The 25,799-nt window shown below is 40.6% G+C and overlaps 1 protein-coding gene across 1 annotated transcript in view; it reads right to left on the reverse strand.

Moving 5' to 3' along the window:
• Positions 1 to 25,799, reverse strand: part of AK5 (adenylate kinase 5) — a 151,696-nt gene that overhangs the window by 103,195 nt on the left and 22,702 nt on the right. The window contains exon 6 of the mRNA XM_038411979.2: positions 20,344 to 20,535. Coding sequence (XP_038267907.2) covers positions 20,344 to 20,535 — 192 coding nt within the window. The remainder of the gene's footprint in view (positions 1 to 20,343; positions 20,536 to 25,799) is intronic.

A 25,799-nucleotide genomic window follows, 5' to 3' on the forward strand; every position in this document is an offset into this window, starting at 1 on the left:
GGCTGGCAAGCCTGGAGTGCCAGATTGTAAAAAAGGGGCTTTGGGAAAAGCAGTAAGGCCTAGAAGGGAATGGACCTTAGAGGCTGACTGGAGGATCTCTGAGTGAAACTCAGATTAGAGGATAGGCTTGGGTTCTTATGCCAGCAGCTGAGGGAGTGGCACTATGTGGCAGTGAATGGGAACATTGCCCAGGATTTGCTAGAGAAACCCTTTGGCACCCAGAAGGGGAAAATGAGTGAAGTGACCTGGCTGGAAGGCTGAGTCATGAAGAGGCAGCAGCCCATGAAGCAAGAGAGGAATGGCAGACACAGGGAGAGAGGCAGAGGCCCATGTGCAACTGTGGGAAGGAGTGTTGACTTGGTGAGCTATTCCCCAGAGTTACCAGGAGGAGGTGCCATCCTAGCAGTATGTGGAGCACCCCATCACAGCTGCTAAAGCCATGTTATCAAATTACTATCCCATAATGGTACCAGCAAGTGCTCAGGAGTTTGAAATGCTTGCAAGGGTTGGTAACACTGGCTTAAGGTTCAGGAAATAATATATTTTATCTATCTCCAAAAGGTTAAATCTAAAAATATGTTAAATCTCAGAAGTAAGGAAGGGTACAAGCAGTCAGAGGTAGCTGCAGTTGTTTCCTAGGTTAATAAGTCTTGGAAGGATGCTAGCTGAGGTTTCAGCTACATTAATCATCAGATGGAAATACTGAAATCAAACAATTGTTGACTTCTTACCATGGAGTCAAAAGTTCATACAATGTGAACTGATACACTTATGATAAAGACCCCCAGTACTTGTCAGGGCTGGGTGAAACAAAATTAAACTGACAAATTAATTTGGAGTGGAAGAGAATAATATTTTTGCAACAAAGTGTAGCAGTAATGCCGTTTCAGTTCTCCAGTAGAATTCTTCACAGTCCCTCACTTCTCTGAATCATCACTTAGTTCTTTCAGAAATTTAGAAAGATACCTAAAGGGCAAGGAATTTTTTTTTACAACCCACACATTGTTTTTCTATACTATGTACTGCATTCAAACACTGAGTTACATAAACATATACTCATGATGCCAAAGTAAGAAACCAAAAGACAGAAAAACAAAACATTCAAGCTGGGATCCTGTGTGATAGCACCAGAACTTTGAAATGGCTTGTAGCAGATGGCTTTGTCAGCTTGATAGCTAAAGTTCATGTCAGTGTGCAAGTGAGTGACATTTGGAAGGCTGTGACATTCAGAAGGGCAAGGCGGTGAGGAGGAAGTATTCACAGTGCAGAAATCCACTTTTTCCACCCAATAAAGAGAAAATCTTATGCAACTAAATTCCATGGGGAGTTTTTGTATGACAATTGACAGCTATTAGGCTTGTTTGATGATAATTAGGTCAGATAACTATATAAACCATTCCTTTGCTGATAACTATTAAACTTCTAAATCTGTGTACCACAAGCCCACTTCCAGCTTCTGCTGCTTTTGGTGGGTTCTCTGCAGCTATAGCTCATCTGAATGTCTTATTATTTTGAATGGAGAAGTGAGTTCTTTAAAATGCAAAATAATGAAGATATCTTAATGAAATCAGCATTGCATGCCACAACATGTTGTCCTATCCAATCAGTTTATGAATGAAGATGCAGTCCCTTCTTTTGATGCTTTATTAAAAAGAATGTTTCACTGAAGCCAGTCATTTGATTGGATTAGTTACAAACTCCACCGAATGCATCTGATGAAGTGAGCTGTAGCTCACGAAAGCTTATGCTCAAATAAATTTGATAGTCTCTAAGTGCCACAAGTACTCCTTTTCTTTTTAATTCATGTGACGTGCTGTGCTTACATATAATATACCTAAGATAAACCAGGTCTGATCCTCTGTCTATATGATGATAGTATGCTGACTTCTTAGTTTTTTTTTTAATGTACTGAAACAAATAGCCATTCATCAGAAGACAATCAAAGCCACTCTTTTTTGATTGGGCAAGGAAGCCATACTTAATTTGAGAATACAAGCACCATCTCTAAGCCTTGAATATTAGAAAGTTAATAGAATAATATCAGAGGACTTGAGAATAACACCTAATAGACAAATATTACTGTTAGTAATTGAATATGTTGGGAAGGATAATGCCTTTAGACTAGTTGTTGACTGCATAAAAATATTCTGATTCAGAAAGGTTGGTTTATTATAAACACAAGTAGATATGATGTTTTAGATTCTTCCCTATCCTCCTCTCCTATGTCATGTCCAGTTTTTGATTGTGGAATATCCTGAAATTCATTTTGTTTTGGAAGTAGAAATGTAATGTGATTCACTAAGAACTAGGTTGTGCAACCTCCACTCATTTGGTGAGTATTTATAGAAAAGTCCTATGGAAGCTAATGAGACTTCTTCCTTGAGTAAGTGCTAATCAAAGTGAGTAAGGATTGCAGAATCTAGCCTTAAATCTCATAATATCCGGTTTATTCTGTACATATAAGACTGAGTTTATAGCTAATGTGATTGTTTTACTTTTAAAAAACCAACAGAATGTGCTTTCTTCCCACGGCTATGCTATCAGGTCATCATCTTCTGTTTTGTTTTAGCTTTGGCCATCATGACCCTGTTTCTGCAATGAGCTCACTGCAGGATTGAGGCCTTATTTGTCTGTGTACCAAAAAAAAAAAAAAGTCTGTACCATAAGTCAATATGATTAGATATAATTTGACATCCCACTATGCAACATGACCTTCTTTCCAGAGTGTTATGACAAATCCCACAGAGTAGCTGATGATGTGGTACCATCTTACTTGTAACTAATCATGTAACTTAATGTAATTATATTTAAGGCTTCTGGTTTTCAGTGTTTATTTTTTCTGATATTCTTTATTATATGACAATTACTGCTTTCCAACTTGTATATTTGTTTTTTGTTTAGAATAAAAATAATTTTAAAAAAATCCAAAGTTTCTTAGTACAAGTTTTTCTTAGTACAACTTAATCTTCAAATGTAAAGACAGCTCTGGCATTTGGCATTGAAAGCTGTATAATTGCTCATTCAGCGCCTTCTGTGTTTATACGTGTCATTACCTTCTCAATAACAAATTGATACAATCTGCAGAAAGGTTAAAATAACAAAAAAAGACATTTACAAATAATAGTGCTTACTTCTTTTGAAGAATAAACTGTGAAAAATGACTTCCATGTAGTTTACAGTTTAAACTTAAAACCAGAAATCTTAATTTCAGTACATTGTATAAACTGGCAAAAATAATATTGCACTTCTCAAGTTAAGAGAACACACATGATTGTCTTGCACCCTCTGCCCCCTCCCCCCCATTTTTTCCATGGTAAAGAAATCATCATAAGAATTGCCATACTAGTTCAGACCATCTAGGCCAGTATCCTGTCCCTAACAATGGCCAGTGCCAGAGTTTCAGGAGGAGTGTACAGAATAGGGCATTTAGAGTGATCCCACCCCATCTTCCCCTGCCAGTTTCTGGCAGCCAGAGCATGAGGTTGCATCCCTGACCATCCTGGCTAACAGCCATTAATGGACCTATCCTCCATGAACTTATCTAGTTCTTTTTTGAACCCAGTTATATTTCTGGTCATCAAAACATAACATGGCAATGAGTTCCATGGGTTAATTGTATGTTGTATGAAAAAGTATTTCCTCTTGTTTGTATTAAACCTGCTGCCTATTAATTTATTTGGGTAAGCCCTAGTTTTTGTATTGTGGGAGAGGGTAAATAACTTTTTTCCCCACATCATTTCTGATTTTACACACCTCTATCATATCCTCCCTTAGCCATCTCTTTGCTAAACAGCCCTAATCTTTTTAATCTTTCCTTGTACAAAAGCTGTTCCATAGCCTTGATCATATTTGTTGCCCTTCTCTGAATCTTTTCCAGTTCCACTATATCCTTTTTGAGATGGGGTGACCAGAACTGGACAAACCATTCAAGGTGTGGGTGCACCAGGAATTTATATATTGGCATTATGATTTTTTTGGTCATTTTCTATCCCTTTTCAAATAGTGCCTAACATTGCATTGGAAGTGATGCTGTATACTGAACTGACGTTTTCAGAGAATTATCCACGGTGATTTCAAGATCTTTCATTTGAGAGAGAACTAATTTAGAACTCATTACTATGTATGTGTAGTTGGGATTATTTTTTCCAATGTGCATTATTTTGCCCTTATAAATACTGAATTTCATCTATCATTTTGTTGTCACCAAGTTTTGTGAGGTCCCTCTGAAAGCTTTCACAGTCAGCTTTGTACTTAACTATCTTGAATAATTCTGTATCATCTACAGACTTTGGCACTTCACTGTTTACTCCCTTTTCAAGATCATTAAGGAATATGTTGAACAGCTTTCTGAAAATGCAAGTACACTACTCAAGAAATTCAAGTTGATTGGAACTACTCAAAAATTATAAAAATTCATTGTTCACTGAATAAGGCTTGGTCTATACTATCAACCTAATCACCAGTGTAGACAGTGCTATGTCGACAGGAGGGCCCTAAGACCAGTTACCAAGGTATTATCATTGGCTGACTATTAAAGGAGTAACTGTTTATGAATTCTTGCCATGCTCCCATCAGTAAATTAGTATAAAAAGATGCCTAATTAAAAAAATTATAGGCACTGAATTTCTAGTAACAAAAAGGCATTTTTCTTTAAAGATCCTCACTTTAAAACGTCTTCATTTTCTGACAATCTTTTGATCTTAAAACCATAAACAAAGGAGTCCCTTTATTTTAGTGGAAGACATATAATTGTAGGCTTCCTAATGAAACTTAGGCAACAGAATGTTTACAGATCTGTTTTCACAATCAGTTTGAAGATTCACGATCCAGATACTTGAGACAGTAATAGCTTAACATTCTTTGTCTAATTAAAAGTCATATACTACCCTAGACCAACCATTCAGTTGTTATAAACCATTAACTACAGCTCTCCAAATATGAGACTGAGGGCACTAGAAAATAACAGTAGTAGAACATGCCTAGAGGAAGTAACCTTCTTCCCTGTAAAGTGTATAAACGCAAGTTAGGATGGTTATGGGAATCACTACTTGTAGTGTCTCTGCTGTTTAATAGAGTCATTGTTCAAAGAAAAGGATGTTCTTTAGTGGCAACAGAGGCAAATCTGTGCCCGCTACTATATCAACAGTTGAATACACCCTGAGAATATTGCACAATCTCTGTGGATGAGGAATGTTGCACCATTTGAGCTGGAATGGGCCATATCCCCTTGTCTACAAAGTTAGGTTTAATGATAGACGAGGAGCCTCTGCTTTCTTGGGGGGGGTGGGGGGATGGGCAGGGGTTATTTCTGATACCAGTTTATGATCCAAAGTTAGTGCTATTCAGTTTTGGTTAATACAACAACTACTTTATGGTGTAGCTTGCTTGTACTCCCTATGATTTCTATAAACCTGTAAAAGGGCCTGCCTGTCCAGTACCACCACCTTCTGGCCAAGTGTAGCTCTGCTGAGGCCTACCTCGCTTCCTCTTCAGAGATGAGCAAAGGGTTCATTTTAATGGTCCAGGAAGAGCCCAGCCCGTGCTAGGCATAAGCAGACTAAACAATTGCTTTGGGCCCAAAGCAACTCAAGGGGGCCCTCTATTAATAATTAGTATGTGTTGTGTGGGGAGGCCCCCCAAAATATTCTTGCTTAGGGCCCCCAATGAGCTAGCACCAGCACTGAACGCAGGAGCCAAGTATTGTAACATAAGCCAAATATTGTAACGTAAGCATGTCTCCCTTCAATAAAGCTCCCCAAAAGGGGAACTTTAACAAAAGTTTAAAGGCTGTTACCTCAGAGCCCTGGTTTGGACTACTCAAGATTGAAAGCTCCCAAAACAGGGAACTGGGCCAGAGATTACCATCCCTTTACCAGCTGTACAATTTCTAGTACATACACACACACAAATGAGACTCCCTGATTATATGCAGGTGGTTCTGTTTGCAGCTCCTGGTCAGCCTTTAAAAGGTCATACACTCCATCACAGTATTTAGGACTTTTGTGTGGTGGAGTGAATTAAGTAAACAAGGATATGTGATGATGAAATCCACTAATAAAAATAATTTTGGAATGCAGTATTTTATTCAGAGATTAGTGAATATTATTTCCCTAAGCTCCACACTGCAGATCTCTTAGGGCTTAGCCATTCCATTATTTCAGGGCTAACAGATGGTAAAAATACTGATACACTGCTTAGTTTACCTGGTAGAGAAAAATAACACAGTGGAAGGATAGTTCTTCAACTAAAATTTCTGCTTGGTGCCATAAAGAGTTCATGGATGTATAATGCAGAGAAGAGCTCTGTTCATAACAGGTTCTCCATAGACAATGAGGAAATTTGTGCGCCAGATTTTCAGGTGCTGTAAATCAGTGTAGATCCAAAGATGAAGCGATGTTTCTTTTACAACGGATGAGGAGCTAGCTCCATTATCTTTGAATTAAACCAGCAGTTCTCAAACTTCATTGCACTGTGACTCCCTTCTGACAACAAAAATTAGTACACGACCACAGGAGGGGGGACCAAAACCTGAGACTGCCTGAGCCCCGCTGCCCCGGGCAGGGGGGCTCAAAGCCAAAGCCTGAGCCCCACCACCCTGGGCAGGGGTGGGGGAGGAAGCCAAAGCCCAAGGGCTTGGGCTTTGACCCCGGGTGGGGCTCGGGCTTGGGCTTCATCCCTGGCGGTGGGGCTCGGACCCTGGACAGTGCAGCTCGGTTTGGGCTTGGGCTTTGGCTTCAACCTCAGGCCCCATCAAGTCTAATGCCAGCCCTGCCGATCCCCTTAAAATAGGGTCACAACCCACTTTGGGGTCCCAACCCAAAGTTTGAGAACGGCTGCATTAAACTATTCACTGAAGATACCCTTGTTAACCTGTATAGTATTGTCTCTTTTTTCCCTTGTTATTGCATAATGTTAAGTTGAAAAAACAAATCTCAAAACATACTTCTTCATGTAACTAGTTGGATGTCTCTGGTTATATATTTATTTATTTATTTGTTTTCTCTTGCTTTGTTTTACTGTTTTTCTAATTGTGTTCCAATTTAAAAAAAATAGAACGAAACCCTCAGAAAGCAGTATTAGTATATTAAATGGTGTCCTGTTGTTTGCAATGGTAGAATTTTCATATTAAGGATTATTGTAGGCACAGTTTATTAAACATGTGGCAAGGTATAACCTAACAATTATTTTAGCAGGTAAATGGTATGAGTCAATTAAGTGTTTGTGATTGAACAACAAGAGCTGTCTAGTACAATTCAACTGTACAGACATTTTATTTTGAGGTTTTCTACTTAAGTCCATTTATCTATAACATTCTTGGTTTATTTGGCATAACAGTTTGCACAGACAGAATGGTATATCAGCATATCAGAGCTAATGTACACTATTCTAAAATATTCATCTCTAGATGATTACTGGGAAGGAAATAGGTGAGAGTAAACTAGGTTAAGAACAGACCATATCTTCAACTTAATGTATTGTTTCTCCAGTTGATAAGCACTGGTTTAATTTCAGGTGATATGTCTCCTAAATGTCAAGTATAGGATATTATTATTGCACTACCTGTTCTTCAGTCAAGCTGATCACATAGGAGTGAAATTCACTCCTATGCAGTGGGCCAGCACAAGACCTATTTATCACTGAAGTTCCACTTAAGCCTATTTTGTGCTGTAGCAGAAATACTGTCATCAACTGGCGTAAGGAGTTGTATCTTTCCATTTAAAACTCTGCAGTCATAAATGTACATTCTAGGGGAAAGAAGTGGCTTTGAACAAATCCTTTCTTTTACCCCACTTTATTTCTTTGTCTCTGGCTTAATAAATACTACTTTTTAAAGGTGGGAATGTTTTGTATTTATATTAACTAATCTGCTTCCCAGGCAGTAAGATACAGTATTCACTATTACACTGACCACTGCATCACTGTCCTGAACAAACTACCCTCACAAGTCTAAACCCTGAAACCTTTACTTAAGAAAAATGGGGGGTGACATTCTGTGCTGAGCCACCAGGAAGCTTACAGCTGGGTGGAATCAGAGTGAGGAATGGAGGACGCCTCTAAGGCTTGGAGCTCTGAATATCAGTGAGAAATAGCAGATAAGCAGGATTAAAAAATTTTAAAAAATACAAACCTTTTCCACTCTGGTCTTGCCTGAGGCGTCATTCCTCCAGGAATTGGGCTATTGTAATTCTATTTTATTCTGTTCAGATTCTTACACTGCCCTCATCACCATAGAATCTAAATTCCTTCCAGATTGAACATCACGACAAGCATCTGTCACGTGATTCTTTCTTTCTCCCTTCCTCTTCCCAGAGGGAGAATGTGTGGAAAGTTTTAGAACTAAATGTGTTGTGTACACTGTTCATATTAGTAAAGTCAAGATTGAAGTGTACCTCCCCCCTATACTTGGAAGAGAAGTGGTAAGGTCTGTGGTGGTTCTTAGATCCTGGGAGAGAGAGTTCCACAGTCTTGGACTGGATCCCAAGAAAGCTCTATCTTTCACTCAGACAAGCTTTACCCTGGTGATGGCAATTCAGTTTGCCAGAGGAGCAAAGTTGTCAACCACAATGCTCATCCTTGAGCATCAGATGATCTTTTAAGTACTTTGGGGCCCAGACCACTGAGTGCCTTGAATATAAAGACTAAGTTCTTGAATTGCTGCGTAGGATTGCCAACCCTCCAGGATTGTCCTGGAGTCTCCAGGATTTTAAAGATTAATTTTTAATTAAAGATTATGTCATGTGATTAAAACCTCCAGGAATACGTCCATCCAAAATTAGCAAACCTCTGAAAGAGTTATTCCTGGGTGCAGTTTAAATTTAAACTTTCCCTCGTCATATTCCCACAGTGCAATTTTGAATGTGATCCCAGCTGAAAAGGGTGCAAACAGAATTCTATCTTGTTTCATTGCCTTTGGTCCAGAGCTCTAATGAGGGATTTGCCTTTATTGCAATGTAAGGCCCTGGACCCACAATGAGCTTTATGTAGATGGACCCCTGCACTCACACAGTCCTCCTGAAGTCAATGGGGCTCTGTGCTGGGATGGGACTTCATGCAGGTGCAGGGGTCTTTCAGTGAGGAGCTCATTCCAGGATGAGGGACTAAATTTGTATCACTGAGCATCAGTACGGCTAGGATTAAATTGCTTAAAAGCATGAATAAAGAGGGAGAGTTAAGAAAAAGGCATATTAAAATAACAATCACCAAACAGAAGGGAGATCAGAAATAAGCTAAATGTTTTTTTAAAAAAGCCAAATATGAGAAATGAAAGATTTCACGGGACACTAAGAAAAACAGTAAGATTTTTTTTTTAGAGCACATAAGAAAACTCAAGTCTGCCAGTGAGAAATATAGCAGGATCTCCAAGCAATAGGAAAGGCAACTGATGGAAAAGAGGGAGGCATTGGTTTTTTTAAAAAAGAATCAATTCTTTGCCTTATGACAATGAAGGATAATGGCAAGTTGGCCCAAAGAGACACAGATTTTCCAGTGGATAGAAGAAATATCATGTGAAATCAGAATCTTAGCAGGTTATGTGGGAACTAGGATGTAAAAGGACTATTAAGACTCATTAAAAAATGGTCATCTATGTCAGAATTTGTAGGAAAGAGCAAAAGAGCCAAGGAAAACTTAAGCAGATATATTGATGTTTAAACACTGTTTGGAAAAAGTAGTAATAAAGAATTGAGAGATTGGAGAAAATCTGTTGCAATATCTGTGTTAAGAAAAGATTTAAATTATTAAATTAAATAATCAGTAAACATAAAATCAGTATGTTGGACTTCAACAGTAGTAAAAAAAAAAGACAAATTAGGTGAGAAAGGGGGGAATATTTGGAAAGCTCTATTAAGGATAGTCAGCATGAATCTACCCACAAATAAGAACTCTGTACTTGAAACAATAATATCTAAAATGTTCATGTCAGCTCTTATTTTCCTGGGCCCCTGTACTCTCTGGCTCCCTCCTATGGGATATGCAGGGGGACAAAACTGCAAAAAAATCATGGTGTGGATAAGAGAGCCAGCTAATGTCTGCTTGTGAAAAGGGAAGATGCAAAGCAGCAATTCAATGGGAACTGCAGGAGAACTGCACTACTACTTGTGGCAAGTTAATGTGAATTCCCTTATGTGCTCTCACGCCACCATTCCATCTCATTATGGGTCACTGAGCAGAAGGTCCAGCCATCAACTGGTTGTGGGTCTGGGGAGGAGTGTGGCTGACCAGGTGTCTGCAGGGTTGTTTCCTCTGACAGCTGTGGATCCCCTGTGTCGATATGTTTACTTGCATCTCACCACCATCCATCCTATGGGAAAACCACCAACTTTCATGGCTCTGAAAGCCAATTTAGTGCTCCCCTGTCTCATGGACAGCATTTCTGTGCTGCACCTCTTAGAATCATAGAATCATAGAATATCAGGGTTGGAAGGGACCCCAGAAGGTCATCTAGTCCAACCCCCTGCTCAAAGCAGGACCAAGTCCCAGTTAAATCATCCCAGCCAGGGCTTTGTCAAGCCTGACCTTAAAAACCTCTAAGGAAGGAGATTCTACCACCTCCCTAGGTAACGCATTCCAGTGTTTCACCACCCTCTTAGTGAAAAAGTTTTTCCTAATATCCAATCTAAACCTCCCCCATTGCAACTTGAGACCATTACTCCTCGTTCTGTCATCTGCTACCATTGAGAACAGTCTAGAGCCATCCTCTTTGAAACCCCCTTTCAGGTAGTTGAAAGCAGCTATCAAATCCCCCCTCATTCTTCTCTTCTGCAGACTAAACAATCCCAGCTCCCTCAGCCTCTCCTCATAAGTCATGTGCTCTAGACCCCTAATCATTTTCGTTGCCCTTCGTTGTACTCTTTCCAATTTATCCACATCCTTCCTGTAGTGTGGGGCCCAAAACTGGACACAGTACTCCAGATGAGGCCTCACCAGTGTCGAATAGAGGGGAACGATCACGTCCCTCGATCTGCTCGCTATGCCCCTACTTATACATCCCAAAATGCCATTGGCCTTCTTGGCAACAAGGGCACACTGCTGACTCATATCCAGCTTCTCGTCCACTGTCACCCCTAGGTCCTTTTCCGCAGAACTGCTGCCGAGCCATTCGGTCCCTAGTCTGTAGCGGTGCATTGGATTCTTCCATCCTAAGTGCAGGACCCTGCACTTATCCTTATTGAACCTCATTAGATTTCTTTTGGCCCAATCCTCCAATTTGTCTAGGTCCTTCTGTATCCTATCCCTCCCCTCCAGCGTATCTACCACTCCTCCCAGTTTAGTATCATCCGCAAATTTGCTGAGAGTGCAATCCACACCATCCTCCAGATCATTTATGAAGATATTGAACAAAACGGGCCCCAGGACCGACCCCTGGGGCACTCCACTTGACACCGGCTGCCAACTAGACATGGAGCCATTGATCACTACCCGTTGAGCCCGACAATCTAGCCAGCTTTCTACCCACCTTATAGTGCATTCATCCAGCCCATACTTCCTTAACTTGCTGACAAGAATGCTGTGGGAGACCGTGTCAAAAGCTTTGCTAAAGTCAAGAAACAATACATCCACTGCTTTCCCTTCATCCACAGAACCAGTAATCTCATCATAAAAGGCGATTAGATTAGTCAGGCATGACCTTCCCTTGGTGAATCCATGCTGACTGTTCCTGATCACTTTCCTCTCCTCTAAGTGCTTCAGGATTGATTCTTTGAGGACCTGCTCCATGATTTTTCCAGGGACTGAGGTGAGGCTGACCGGCCTGTAGTTCCCAGGATCCTCCTTCTTCCCTTTTTTAAAGATGGGCACTACATTAGCCTTTTTCCAGTCATCCGGGACTTCCCCTGTTCGCCACGAGTTTTCAAAGATAATGGCCAAGGGCTCTGCAATCACAGCCGCCAATTCCTTCAGCACTCTCGGATGCAATTCGTCCGGCCCCATGGACTTGTGCACGTCCAGCTTTTCTAAATAGTCCCTAACCACCTCTATCTCTACAGAGGGCTGGCCATCTCTTCCCCATTTTGTGTTGCCCAGCACAGCAGTCTGGGAGCTGACCTTGTTAGTGAAAACAGAAGCAAAAAAAGCATTGAGTACATTAGCTTTTTCCACATCCTCTGTCACTAGCTTGCCTCCCTCATTCAGTAAGGGGCCCACACTTTCCTTGGCTTTCTTCTTGTTGCCAACATACCTGAAGAAACCCTTCTTGTTACTCTTGACATCTCTTGCTAGCTGCAGCTCCAGGTGCGATTTGGCCCTCCTGATATCTTTCCTACATGCCCGAGCAATATTTTTATACTCTTCCCTGGTCATATGTCCAACCTTCCACTTCTTGTAAGCTTCTTTTTTATGTTTAAGATCCGCTAGGATTTCACCATTAAGCCAAGCTGGTCGCCTGCCATATTTACTATTCTTTCGACTCATCGGGATGGTTTGTCCCTGTAACCTCAACAGGGATTCCTTGAAATACAGCCAGCACTCCTGGACTCCCTTCCCTTTCATGTTAGTCCCCCAGGGGATCCTGGCCATCTGTTCCCTGAGGGAGTCAAAGTCTGCTTTCCTGAAGTCCAGGGTCCGTATCCTGCTGCTTACCTTTCTTCCCTGCGTCAGGATCCTGAACTCAACCAACTCATGGTCACTGCCTCCCAGATTCCCATCCACTTTTGCTTCCCCCACTAATTCTACCCGGTTTGTGAGCAGCAGGTCAAGAAAAGCGCTCCCCCTAGTTGGCTCCCCTAGCACTTGCACCAGGAATTGTCCCCTACGCTTTCCAAAAACTTCCTGGATGTCTATGCACCGCTGTATTGCTCTCCCAGCAGATATCAGGAAAATTAAAGTCACCCATGAGAATCAGGGCATGCGATCTAGTAGCTTCCGTGAGTTGCCGGAAGAAAGCCTCATCCACCTCATCCCCCTGGTCCGGTGGTCTATAGCAGACTCCCACCATGACATCACTCTTGTTGCACACACTTCTAAACTTAATCCAGAGACACTCAGGTTTTTCCACAGTTTCGTTCCGGAGCTCTGAGCAGTCATACTGCTCCCTTACATACAGTGCTACTCCCCCACCTTTTCTGCCCTGCCTGTCCTTCCTGAACAGTTTATAACCATCCATGACTGTACTCCAGTCATGTGAGTTATCCCACCAAGTCTCTGTTATTCCAATCACGTCATAATTCCTTGACATCACCAGGACCTCCAGTTCTCCCTGCTTGTTTCCAAGGCTTTGTGCATTTGTATATAAGCACTGAGATAACCTGTTGATCGCCCCTCATTCCCAGTATGAGGCAGGAGCCCTCCCCTCTCAGACATTCCTGCCTGTGCTTCCTCCCGGTATCCCGCTTCCCACTTACCTCAGGGCTTTGGTCTCCTTCCCCCGGTGAACCTAGTTTAAAGCCCTCCTCACTAGGTTAGCCAGCCTGCTGGCAAAGATGTTCTTCCCTCTCTTCGTAAGATGGAGCCCGTCTCTGCCCAGCACTCCTCCTTCATGGAACACCATCCCATGGTCAAAGAATCCAAAGCCTTCTCTCCGACACCACCTGCGTAGCCATTCGTTGACCTCCACGATTCGACGGTCCCTACCCAGGCCTTTTCCTTCCACGGGGAGGATGGACGAGAACACCACTTGCGCCTCCAACTCCTTTATCCTTCTTCCCAGAGCCACGTAGTCCGCAGTGATCCGCTCAAGGTCATTCTTGGCAGTATCATTGGTGCCCACGTGGAGAAGCAGGAAGGGGTAGCGATCCGAGGGCTTGATGAGTCTCGGCAGTCTCTCCGTCACATCACGAATCTTAGCCCCTGGCAAGCAGCAGACTTCTCGGTTTTCCCGGTCAGGGCGGCAGATAGATGACTCAGTCCCCCGGAGGAGAGAGTCCCCAACCACCACCACCCGCCTTCTCCTCTTGGGAGTGGTGGTCGTGGAACCCCCAACCTCAGGACATCGCATCTCATGCCTCCCAACCAGCGGGGTCTCCTTCTGCTTTCTCCCCCCAGACATATCATCTGGTCCATCTTAAATGATGTACCTTTAAGGAATTTGTGTAAGTCAGTGTAGAAAAAATATAACAGAATATGTCTGGAGGTAAAAAACAAGAAATAGGGATATATTTTCATTGGTAATCTATTACCAAAACACAAGAATGTCCTGGGCTTATTAATCGGGAAAGCTACTCTCAAACGTTACCAGCAGGAAGAACAAAAACAAACAAAATACTGGGCAGCACAACCATAACTACTATAGATAAACCATAGGACAATTTTCTAGCACTGTGTGATGATGCTTTGCATCGTCATAGTATCTTTCCTCTTCGAATCTGAAAATGAGTAATATAAGAAACTAGTGGGCTGTATGTGAAGCTGGAACTAAGTAGTAAAGGGTGCAGTACAGCATAACCAAAATCATATAGGAACTGGAGATACTTTTTATTCAAATAAGGTAAAATTTAACCCTCCTTTACCAAGCTTATGCATAGAACAATAATCAGAGGTGATTAGTGAAATTCACCCCCTTTAAATATGTGGTCAAGACATGGGGTTCCAGTGCAGTCCCTTTGAGGTTGGAGTTTTTGTTTGGATGGAGGGAGAATCTACCCAGAGTTCAAGGGAAACTAAAGCTGTGGCTACATGTCTGTAGTGGATCGAGCAAGCCCCTCTACATCATAAATGAACTTCATTCATGAAGAGGAAATAATATATATAACTTTAACAACAAGTTAGGTACATGATTTGGATCTTCAAATATTGTTACAGGCAATTTGTGAGCACTATAGGTCAATGAAAGGGACAACCTTGGATGCTCTCATCCTACCCTAAAATTTGCTAGATTGGACAAGCAATGAGTAGTGATGGGTCAATATATCTATATATATTATCTATAACAGAAATTCTGAGAGAAAACTAAAATAATCCCACTGACTTTTCAATGGGAAGACTGAAAGATACAAAATCTTGGAAGTGCATTACTAGTGGTAATATCATACCACAGGTGTAGTCAATGGGTGGTCTGTAGGAGAGATCTGGAGCATCAGATACTTTTGAATGGACCCCAAAATCAGAGAATCATAGAACTGGAAGTGACCTCGAGAGATCATCTAGTCCAGTTTCTTGCACTCATTGCAGGACTAAGTATTATCTAGACCACTCCTGGCAGGTGTTTGGAGATTTTTAAGAGCAGGTTAGACAATGATGGAGATTCCACAACCTCCCTAGACAATTTATCCTAGTGCTTAACCACCCTGACAGTTAGGAATTTTTTCCTAATGTCCAACCTAAACTGCCCTTGCTGCAATTTAAGCCTATTGCTTCTTGTCCTGTCCTCAGAAGTTGAGGATTTTTTTCCCTCCTCCTTGTAACAGCCTTTTATGTACTTGAAAACTGTTATCCAGTGGCGCCAGAAATGGGGGGCCAGAGGGGTCATAGTCCTCCCACTTTTTGCCGTGGGGGACCCTGCCCCCTTTCCCTTCTCTTCCCCCCAAGGCCCCACCCCTCGACCAGACCACCGTGGAGCCCAGCTGAGAAGCCTGGGCAGTTATGGGAGCCGCGCGGACCCTACACCTGCCTGCAGTGCAGGAGGGGTTGAGCGCAGCCCCCAGCTTGTGACCCCACCCCCCAAGCTTCCAGCCCAGACCAGGGCAGGTGGAGGTGGAAGGTCTGCCACTCCACACCAGCTCACCAGAGCTGCCCACATGGCTCTCCCCAACCTGGCTCTGGCCTCGGGGTGGGGTTTCAGAGCTGCAGACCAGCCAGGATAAGAGCTGAGTGGGCAGCTGTGGGAGCCATGGACTCTCCACCTGCCCTGGGCAGAGGGCTGCTCTCGGTGATCCCCCTGCATAATGGGCAGGTGGACAGTCTGCTGCGCTCACCACAGCTGTTATGATGTCCCCTCTCAATCTTCTCTTTTTTCAGACTAAACAGACCTTTAATCATTTTTGTTGCTCTTCTTTGGGAGTTCTCTAATTTGTCCACATCTTTCCTGAAATGTCGCACCCAGAACTGGACATAATACTCCAGTTGAGGCCTAATCAGTGCGGAGTAGAGTGGAAGAATTACTTCTCTAGTCTTGCTTACAACATTCCTGCTAATACATTCCAGAATTAAGTTTGCTTTTTTTAAAAAAAACAGTGTGTTACACTGTTGACTCATATTTAGCTTGTGATCCACTCAGACTCCCAGATCCCTTTCTGCAGTACTCCTTCCTAGGTAGTCATTTCCCATTTTGTATGTGTGCAAGTGATTGTTTTTTCTTAAGTGGATACTTTGCATATGTCCTTACGGAATTTCATCCTATTTACTTCAGACCATTTCTCCAGTTTGTCTGGATCCATTTTAATTTTGATCCTATCCTCCAAAGCACTTGCAATCCTTCCCAGCTTGGTATCATCCACAAACTTTTTAAGTGTACTCTCTATGCCATTATTTAAATCATTCATGAAGATATTGACCAAAACTGGACCCAGAACTGATTCCTCCAGGACCCCACTTGATATGCCCTTCCAGCTTGACTATGAACCACTGATAACTACTCTCTGGGGACGGTTTTCCAATCAGTTACGCACCCACTTTATAATCACTCCATCTAGGTTGTGTTTCCCTAGTTTATGAGAAGGTCATGTGAGATAGTATCACAAGCCTTACTACAGTCAAGATATACCACGTATACCACTTCCCCCACTATCTACAGGGCTTGTTACTCTGTCAAAGAAAGCTATTAGGTTGGTTTGACATGATTTATTTTTGACAAATCCATGCTGACTGTAACTTATCACCTTATTATCTTTTAGGTATTTGCAAACTGATTGCTTAATTATTTGCTCCGTTATCTTTCCGGGTTCAGAAGTTAAGCTGACTAGTCTGTAATTCCCCAAGTTGTTCTTATTTCCCTTTTTATAGTTGGGCACTATATTTGCCCTTTTCCAGTCCTCTGGAATCTCTTCCTTCTTCCATGACTTTTCGAAGATGATCACTAATGGCTCAGATCTCTCCTCAGTCAGCTCCTTGAGTATTCTGGGATATATTTCATCAGGCCCTGGTGACTTGAATACGTCTAAGTACTTTTTAACTTGTTCTTTCTCTATTTTAACCTCTGATCCTACCTAATTTTCACGGGCATTCAATATGTTTAATGTCCAATTGCTACTAACCTTTTGGGTGAAAACTGAAACAAAAACGTCATTTGGCACTTCTGCCATTTCCACATTTTCTGTTATTGTTTTTTTCCCCTCATTGAGGAATGGGCCTATCCTGTCTAGGGTGATGAGATGTCCTGATTTTATAGGGACAGTCCCAATATTTGGGTTTTTTTTTAATATGGGCTCCTGTTACCCCCGACCCGATTTTTCACACTTTCTCTCAGGTTACCTAACCCTGTCCTTGGTCTTCCTCTTGTTTCTAATTTTCTTGTAGAATGTTTTCTTGTTACCATTTATGTCTCTAGCTTGTTTAATTTCATTTTGTGCCTTGTCCTTTTATAATTTTTCTACATACTTGTATTATTTGTTTATATTCATTCTTTTTAATTTGACCTAGTTTCCACTTTTTGTAGGACTCTTTTGAGTTTCAGCTCATTGAAGATCTCCTGGTTAAGCCAGGTAGTCTCTTGCCATACTTCCTATCTTTCCTATGCAGTGTGATTGTTTGCTCTTGTGCCCTTAATAATTTCTCTTTGAAAACCTGTCAACGCTCTTGAACTGTTTCCCCCTTAGAGTTGATTCCCATGTGATCTTATGTACCAACACCCTGAGTTTGCTAAAGTTTGCCTTCTTGAAATCCATTATCTTTATTGTACTGTTTTTCCTCCTACCATGCCTTAGAATCATGAATTCTACCATTTCATGATCACTTTCACTCAGTCTGCCTTCCATTTTCAAATTCTCAACCAGTTCCTCCCTATGTGTCAAAATCAAATCTAGAACAGCCTCTCCCCTAGTAGCTTTCTCCACCTTCTGAAATAAAAAATGGTCTCCAATACATCTTTTTCTTTTTAATACAGTCTTTTTATTTACTTATCATTGTTGTTGTTTTATTATTTTCTCTGGAGTCTGGACCTTGACTATACCTTGACCAAAAAATTTGGATCTTGACAAAAAAATAATTGACTATTCTTGTCATACCATGTCTAGTTTTCAATTTAAGGACATTTTTGACATTCATAAATCTGATGAGCACATAGTATTAAAAAGACTTTGTCATATTTGTAATGACAGGAAAAATTATCTGTATGATTTACAGAACTTTCCAAAGGAGGCTGTACATGATACATTATATAATGCCAGTTTTTCTCTTAAGGGTCAATCTTCCAAACACTTACTATCAGGCAGAGCTCATAATTCATTTGTAATTTAACCACTCTGAGCAGTTGCACTGATTTCACTGGGACCACTCATAGTAGGAAGCACTATGGGGGGGGGGGGGGGACTTGCCATGCTCATCAGTGTGGCCAGGATTTCACCCTGAACTAGCTAGCGCTGGCTAAACCTGTTAGCGTTTGCAGGACTAAGTCCTAAGAGAGAAATACACAGAACAATTATTAGTCTATCTGCACTATCTAGATTCCTTACCTACAGCAGTGAATTACTATTTACAGCTGGACTATGAAAGATGTCAAATACAACTGAAGATAAATGAGTTGGAGAGATACACTTGTCCATATTTTATAAAGTGATCCTGCAAGTGTATTGTGAATTCTCAGCTGTAGATTCTAAAACCAGATCAGCCTCTCTGCTTCTGTACTTTTTCTGAAGTTTTTTTTAAGTATCCTTTTAGAGTAATTAGAGGTATTCATCTTAAAGCTCATCTGTTTTCACACTCAGGATTTTCACTGTTATTCAGTTCCTCCGTTAGAACTACTGACATTTCACCAAGCAAAAAATTAATTAATCATCCCCTTATTAAAGCTGTCATAATCTATCTTACTTGTGGTGATAAGCTTGGGATAATCACTGAAATACGTTAGCAGTACTTTATAACCCTGCTTGCACTAATTAAACCTTCTGTCTGCACTTACGTAAGCAACTTGTTTAGTGTGCAAAGATGGATTCTCTTTTTCAGCATATTGCAGAGATCACTATTCATACTGATTTGCAAAAAGGACCAATTTATACCAAACCTTCCTGGCTTCCAAAGTTTTAAAAATTATCATTTATATAACACCATAAATTTATGTGTACATTATAAACCGGATGTGACTTGTCTGAAGAGCTAACACTTTAATGGCCAAATCCTCTACTGATGTAAATTAATATTGCTTATTGAATTCAGAAGATCTATGCTGGTTTACTCCAGCTGAGGATATAGCCCCGCAATCAATAGAATCAAATATCATTTCTCTGATATTTTCAAGACAAAGAATCCCAAAGGTGTTTGCAATGAATGACACTGTAACCTTGAAACAGTAATTAAAGCTTTATTGTTTTTTGTTTTTGTTTCTTTGGATGAAATTCAAGGCCCTAAGAACAATTTCTGCCTTGAGTGAAGAGTTGAAGTGGGGCTTAAGTGGTCACTTGCTGTCTGCACTGGGTTGAATTTCACTCCATACGCATTAATGCTCTTTAGAGAAATTATGCTCCACAACAGCTATATAATTTCTGTTTGAGTTTACACTGCTATGGAGTCTACATCAAATTAAGGGTGTGTCTACACTTTAAACTGGGGGTTAATTTCTAGCTTGAGACATACCCATGTTAGCTCTGATTGAGCTACTGTGCTAAAAATAGTATCCCTGCATGGGCGTGAGTGGCAGGAGAGACTAGTTGCTTTATGTACATCTCTGACAGTACCTACTTATGGTAGCTAAGCTACTGCAGGTATGTCTCCTTGAGTTGGGAATTACACCGACAGCTCAAAGTGCAGGTAGATCCTTAAAGTATAAATTTCATAACTGCGTTACTGAGAAACTATCTGAAATCTAGTTCCTCACTTTCTCACCCCCAAAATCCGGAAATGGAACAGATGACTAATATTGACATCACAACTGTAGAGCTGGGAAAATTGTTCCAGTCCTTGCATGCATGGCAAACATTCTTTTGATATGCTCTTTAAACAGATTAGCCTTTGACTTCCATATGATCTCTTTAGTATAGGAAGTGAAAAATATTTGTGTTAACATGGAGTTATGAATAAAAATTATGTAAAGTTCATCAGATACTACAGTACATCTGCATTCCACAGCTAAAAGATACAAGCCAAACTTTGCCTTCAATAACTGCAGTGCGATTCTACAAGTGTAATAATCAGAGCAGAATTTGACTCAGACTCACTACTATAAAGCAAAGAGAATGCAACTTACCAGGCCTAAGCTCCTGAGTTCAACTACCGCCATACATTCGTTTATCAGGTGCATATACTGACGGCTAAATGACTTACTGTGATGATTAGTCCCTTTTCCTGGAAATATTTGACCAGTGGAACAGCATTCTGCTTGAAATTAATTAGTCGTCTTTGAGTGGCTTTGAGGTTATCATCAGGTCTCCCTTGCTGTTCCGCACGTTTCAATAACCTTTCTTTCAGCCGCTGATTGGAACAGGCCAGAAACACCACCAAATCTGGAGTGCAGATCTGTAGTGAGGATTATCCAAAAAGACTGTGTTTTAATAAACCATAAACAACAGTAACCTTTTCATGTAAGTCTTAAATATGCTATCCTTACATATGTTAGTTCTGAGCAACTTGCTGACTTTGACAAACTCAGTAATTCTCAGTTGACTTTGCAGGGTACTTTATATATAGACATGTTTGTCACATTTTTATTACTACAAGTTTTCAGTATATTGTAACTAAAATTTAGATCTTAAAAAAATCAAAATATATAAGTATCCCATATTCCGCAGGAAATCCCTGTGTTGTTTCCAAAAGTAAGTAATTTACTCAATAAGATGGCATTTAAAATCCAACAGTCACTATCGAGTTTACTACGGTGCAGAGCCAGAAGATAGGAGACCTGATTTCTGTTCCCAGATCCACTATAAACTTCCTCTGCAACTTCGGAAAGTCTTTTATTTTTCCATGGCTCAGTTTCCTTATAGTAAAATGATGATAGTATCATCCAGTTATTCTTGATTCAGAATGTTCTTTTTTTCTCATCTTTTTTTTGTCTGAATGTCAGCACATTTCCATCTCTAGATGTTTCCTAACCCTGACTTGACTATTGCAATCAGTTTTCCCTAAAGCTTTTCCTTTTCCTTAAGTCTTTATGCACTAAACTTTACAGAGTACAGAATTCTATAGCCAGATGATTCAGCTGCAGCTGGAAGTGATACCATATCAATCCAATGGTTCCTCAAATTCTAAATTGTCCTGATTTTCAAAGCTCTTCATGGACTTTTAGTTACTTCTGTTATCAACTAGAAGTTTCTCAAGTGAGAGAGATGCTCACAGAATAAGTAAGACCAGCAGAGCTATGATAGCCATTCATAGAAAAGCTCCTAAAAGTTCTCATGAAACAGGAGTCTTCAGAGCCCACTGTTCATTGCTTTATTCCATATGATAAATACAATGGGGAAAAAAATGTCAAAAGCACATACGTGGCTTAGATTCTGAATCCTACTGAAAGTTGATGGGACTTAGGCTCCTAAATCACTTAGGTGCTTTTGAAAATGTTACCCGATAGTCTTGATGCCCCTCCAACCTAAAACACCCATTCTCCTCAGTCTACTGATTCTCATTGGACTGTGAATCCAAAGCATCATGCTCAGCAATCCTACTTAAGCTGTGCTATTTCACAAGATTGACTGGACCCCTGCCTTGATTCAAGCCCTTGTCCAGTAGTTCTGCTCTATCTATCTTGAATTTTCTCCTCTTTCTGTAACAAAGCAAGTTGCTTCTTTAAATCTTACCAAGAAATCTTTTTCTCTTTAGCCTTTCAGATTTTGTGATGTTCCTGACTGTTAAGAAAGCTGGGTGCAGATCTCCATCTGACTACAGATTAAAAAAGGGTTGTGTGCATTCCCACATACATTTTTCTGATGTCCCTAAAATTCACTGCTAAAATTTTAACTTTGCTCTATTGTGTGTGTAAAATATATGATAATATAATAATTAATGGTCAAGAGTGCAAGGAACATGGATTATTTCCCATAAAGTTACCAATGTATAAATTGACTTTGTCTGCATTATCTAAATAAGGTAATGTTTAATAACATTAAAGAGGTATCATTAAGCATTCACATGCATTTTACTTATTAAAATGTGGACAGGGAATGATTTACATACCTAAAATAACAGATTTATTAGTATAATCATTCATAAGTAAGCTACTGTAGTCATTAGCACTTTATCTATGGTAGCACCTCCCATCATAGAATTGTGAAGTGCTTAAGCTGACACATGAATTAGGCTGATACACCCATATGAGGTTCAATACCGAAGTTGTGTCGTTATTTTACAGGTGGGTAATGTGGAGAGGTCAAGAAGCAAATTTTGAAAAGTGCCCTCTAGTTATGCATGCTTCCATTTTTGGGTGTCCAACTGTAAACATCTTTGATCTGTTTTTTCAGGATGCTGAGCTCCTGCAGTTCTAGCTCAAGTCAGTGGAAGCAACAGCGGCTCACCATCAAAAAAATTAAAATTGGGGCACCCAAAATTGATGAAAACATTTCAAAATTTGAGCCCAAATCACTAGCCTATGGTCATCATGCAGCAAGTCAGCAGCACAGAACCTAGGAAGTACAAAAGAGGAAACTTAGACTAGATAATAGGAACATTTTTAGGACTATAAATAACAGCAAGAAAGAAGAAAAAAAGTCAAGGGATACTGAGGCATCACCAGCACTAAGTGGACTAAACTAGATGATTAGAAAAGTTTAAAGATAATTAATTCATTCTTTGTGCCATGGGGTTTACAGGTGGGGGATTGGAACTGAATGACTAAATACAGTCAAATCTAATGATTCGTTGGTACAGAGTGATCTCTGTTGAAGTGATGAGAGCTATTCTGAATGCAAATCAATTAGCAATATTAGTTTTTGTCATTTTTAAGAGGAAATCTATTAGCTTATGGAATAATTTATATTTATAATTTTAAAACTCTTTGACATAGCTGACTCAGGTAGAAAACTGCCTATCCTTTCTCTAATCCCCTCCCACAAGTCCAAGGCAGGTACCCCAACTCCAACAAAATAAAATAAAATTTATATTGTTTCAAGCTATTTTAACTGTGTAGTTAACTAGGTTCTTCTGTCTCTTCCACACATCCTATAATCAAAAGCCAAATTAACTGTGACAGCAGAATTCAGCTGCCACATTAGTGGTTTCAAAGAACATCATTACTAGGTCCGATGAAAAGTTAATTTCTGTGTTGGACTTCTGTGCAACAGCATTCTGGTAAAAGCACCTATGTTAAATTCAGGTAGTTGTTGTTAAGCAGGGATAAGAAGACAAACCAGAAGTTGTAGGGTTTTAATGGGCATATAGTAGTAAACAAACCCGATTTACAACATGAGATTTACTCACCATTGGAGGGAAAGTACTATGTATTTCCAAGTCATGGAACTGTATGGCTGTAGAATGCATGGTGGAAAGGTAGTATCACCTAGTAGGGTGAACATATTAGTGGTACCCAGAACCTCCATTGCTCTAATCCTGGCTCTGCCACTGTTTTGTACTTGCTAACTAACTTTATGCAAGTCACCTAAAACCTGATCCAGTTTCTGCTGAGAATAGCAGAGGGCCAGTATGGACAGAGACAATATAGTATTTTGGACAAGTAAATAAAATTTTGGCTAACTTTTAACTTACACAGCAAATCTCCTGATGGCCACCTGTTCTGGCAGAAGTGAAGAAAGGTGGGCAGAAGGCCAGAACCTCTGGCATACAGTCACCGTTTTTTCCTCTCTTTTGGTACTCCAATCCCCAGCATCCTAATATAGCCTGGGCTTATCAAGGCCTGCAGCTGTTCCAAGAGCTAGCCAATGTCCGCAACTCCATGCTTTCTGCTGCATGAGGCCACCACCAGGGCTGCTCAAGTGCAGTGGCTGCAATAGTCTGCCCTAACCTCATGTACAGCAAAAAATGCACACAGAGTGAGCAACAAGAAACAGACTCCCCAGGAAACCAATAGGTCCCAAAGAAAAAGGGGGAGAGGGTAGGACTGTGTCGTGGCATAGAGGGCAAAGCAGGAAGATGCCTTCTGCCTGGCACCACCTTTTGTGAGCAGCCTTCCCCTCCTCCCCCCCCCCCCCCACGCTCACTAGTCAATGTCAGTGCTTATAAGAAACACTAGATTGACCACTGGCAACTCTCCTAACAAAGGAGGGCTGCCGTGGGCTGGCAAATGCTGTGGCCCAACCAGACAAACTGGGCTGATTGTGAGGGGCCAGCTCCCTTTAGAGTCAATGGAAAGACATATTCTGGGTCTTAGTTTACTCTTCCAAGTTTTAAAATGAGGATAAAAAGAGGGTACATCACAGTGAGTGCTGTGAGGAAGAATTGTTTGCACATTGCTTTTTAAAATGTAAAGCACTATAAAAGTGTTAAGTATTGTTATTTTTAATGTTTTTTACTAACAACAGTAATAGTGTAAAAAGAAAAGGAGTACTTGTGGCACCTTAGAGACTAACAAATTTATTAGAGCATAAGCTTTCGTGAGTTACAGCTCACTTCATCGGATGCATTTGTTAGTCTCTAAGGTGCCACAAGTACTCCTTTTCTTTTTGCGAATACAGACTAACACAGCTGCTACTCTGAAACCTGTCATTATGCAAGTAATAGTGTAGTAAACTTTATGCTGTTAACACCAGAAACCCAGTAGCTAAAGCTGTTTATCCTGAAGCTTCGGCTTTTATGCTTGGAAACACATATCATCCACCCAGAGAAAATGTCAGGGCAAATAGTAGTTTAAAATTCTCAACACATGAAGCCTATGGTCAAATCAAGCTATTCTCTAAAAGGTTTCTTAAAAGGAAATAATGATTCAAGGTTATAATAGATGTTAACATGTGTGGTGGGACTATAAAATAGATTCTAATTTTTGTGACGGCTCCATTAATACCCCTCATCGGTAGAGTACAAATGTTCAATCAGAAAGCAGTTGAAAAACTGTGCTACAAAATTATGTTTATTAGCATTTTCGCCTTGTTATTTAGATGCAAGAAGTGTGTTGCTCACCAAAAGATAACATCTCTCTTACATGCAGATATAATTTTTATGGGAAAAGTGCAAAACACTCCAAATATTAGTGATAACTGCATCTCTTTTCTTCATGAAGCCTTGTGTTTCCTGTTTACCACTTAACCTCAGCCACAGCTATATCTTCAAGAGTATGCATCAGCTATGGCTTCAAGGGTATACATATGAAGAAGGGATGTGACAAATTGCTGTGGACAAAGAGATGTGTGGCAATAATTCACTGGTGATAGATATAGGTCCCTTACCTAAAAATTAGTATGGAAAATGTTTTTGCAACAAAAGTTTTTTCAGAAGTGGTTATAATTAAGTTGAAAATCAGCCTGCTCTTAAGATGCATTCAAAAGTACATTGCTTTGAATTTCCTAACTAGGGGACAGATTGTATTCTGAGGATTAGCATACAGAAGTGATCCTCCGCATGCAGATCTCTCCAGCCCTGCTCAGAAAGAAAAATCCATCATCTCCATATCAGTGCTTCCCCTAATACTCTTCTTTTGGGACTCAAGGATAGCTTTCTGTAGATCCAGCAATCTGTGCACAGGCAAAGAGCAGGAGGGATGCAGATACAGTCAGGAACCCATTGTTCTTGTCATCTCAGAGCTTTACACTCACTAGCCATCTTTAAAAGTCATAGGTAAGTAGACACCGACTGTCTGGCTCCCAGGAATGGGACCATAGGCAGTAGAAAGGCAGAGGGCT

Source organism: Dermochelys coriacea, chromosome 8 (assembly GCF_009764565.3).
Source record: "Dermochelys coriacea isolate rDerCor1 chromosome 8, rDerCor1.pri.v4, whole genome shotgun sequence".
In the NCBI taxonomy this organism is placed as follows: domain Eukaryota; kingdom Metazoa; phylum Chordata; order Testudines; family Dermochelyidae; genus Dermochelys; species Dermochelys coriacea.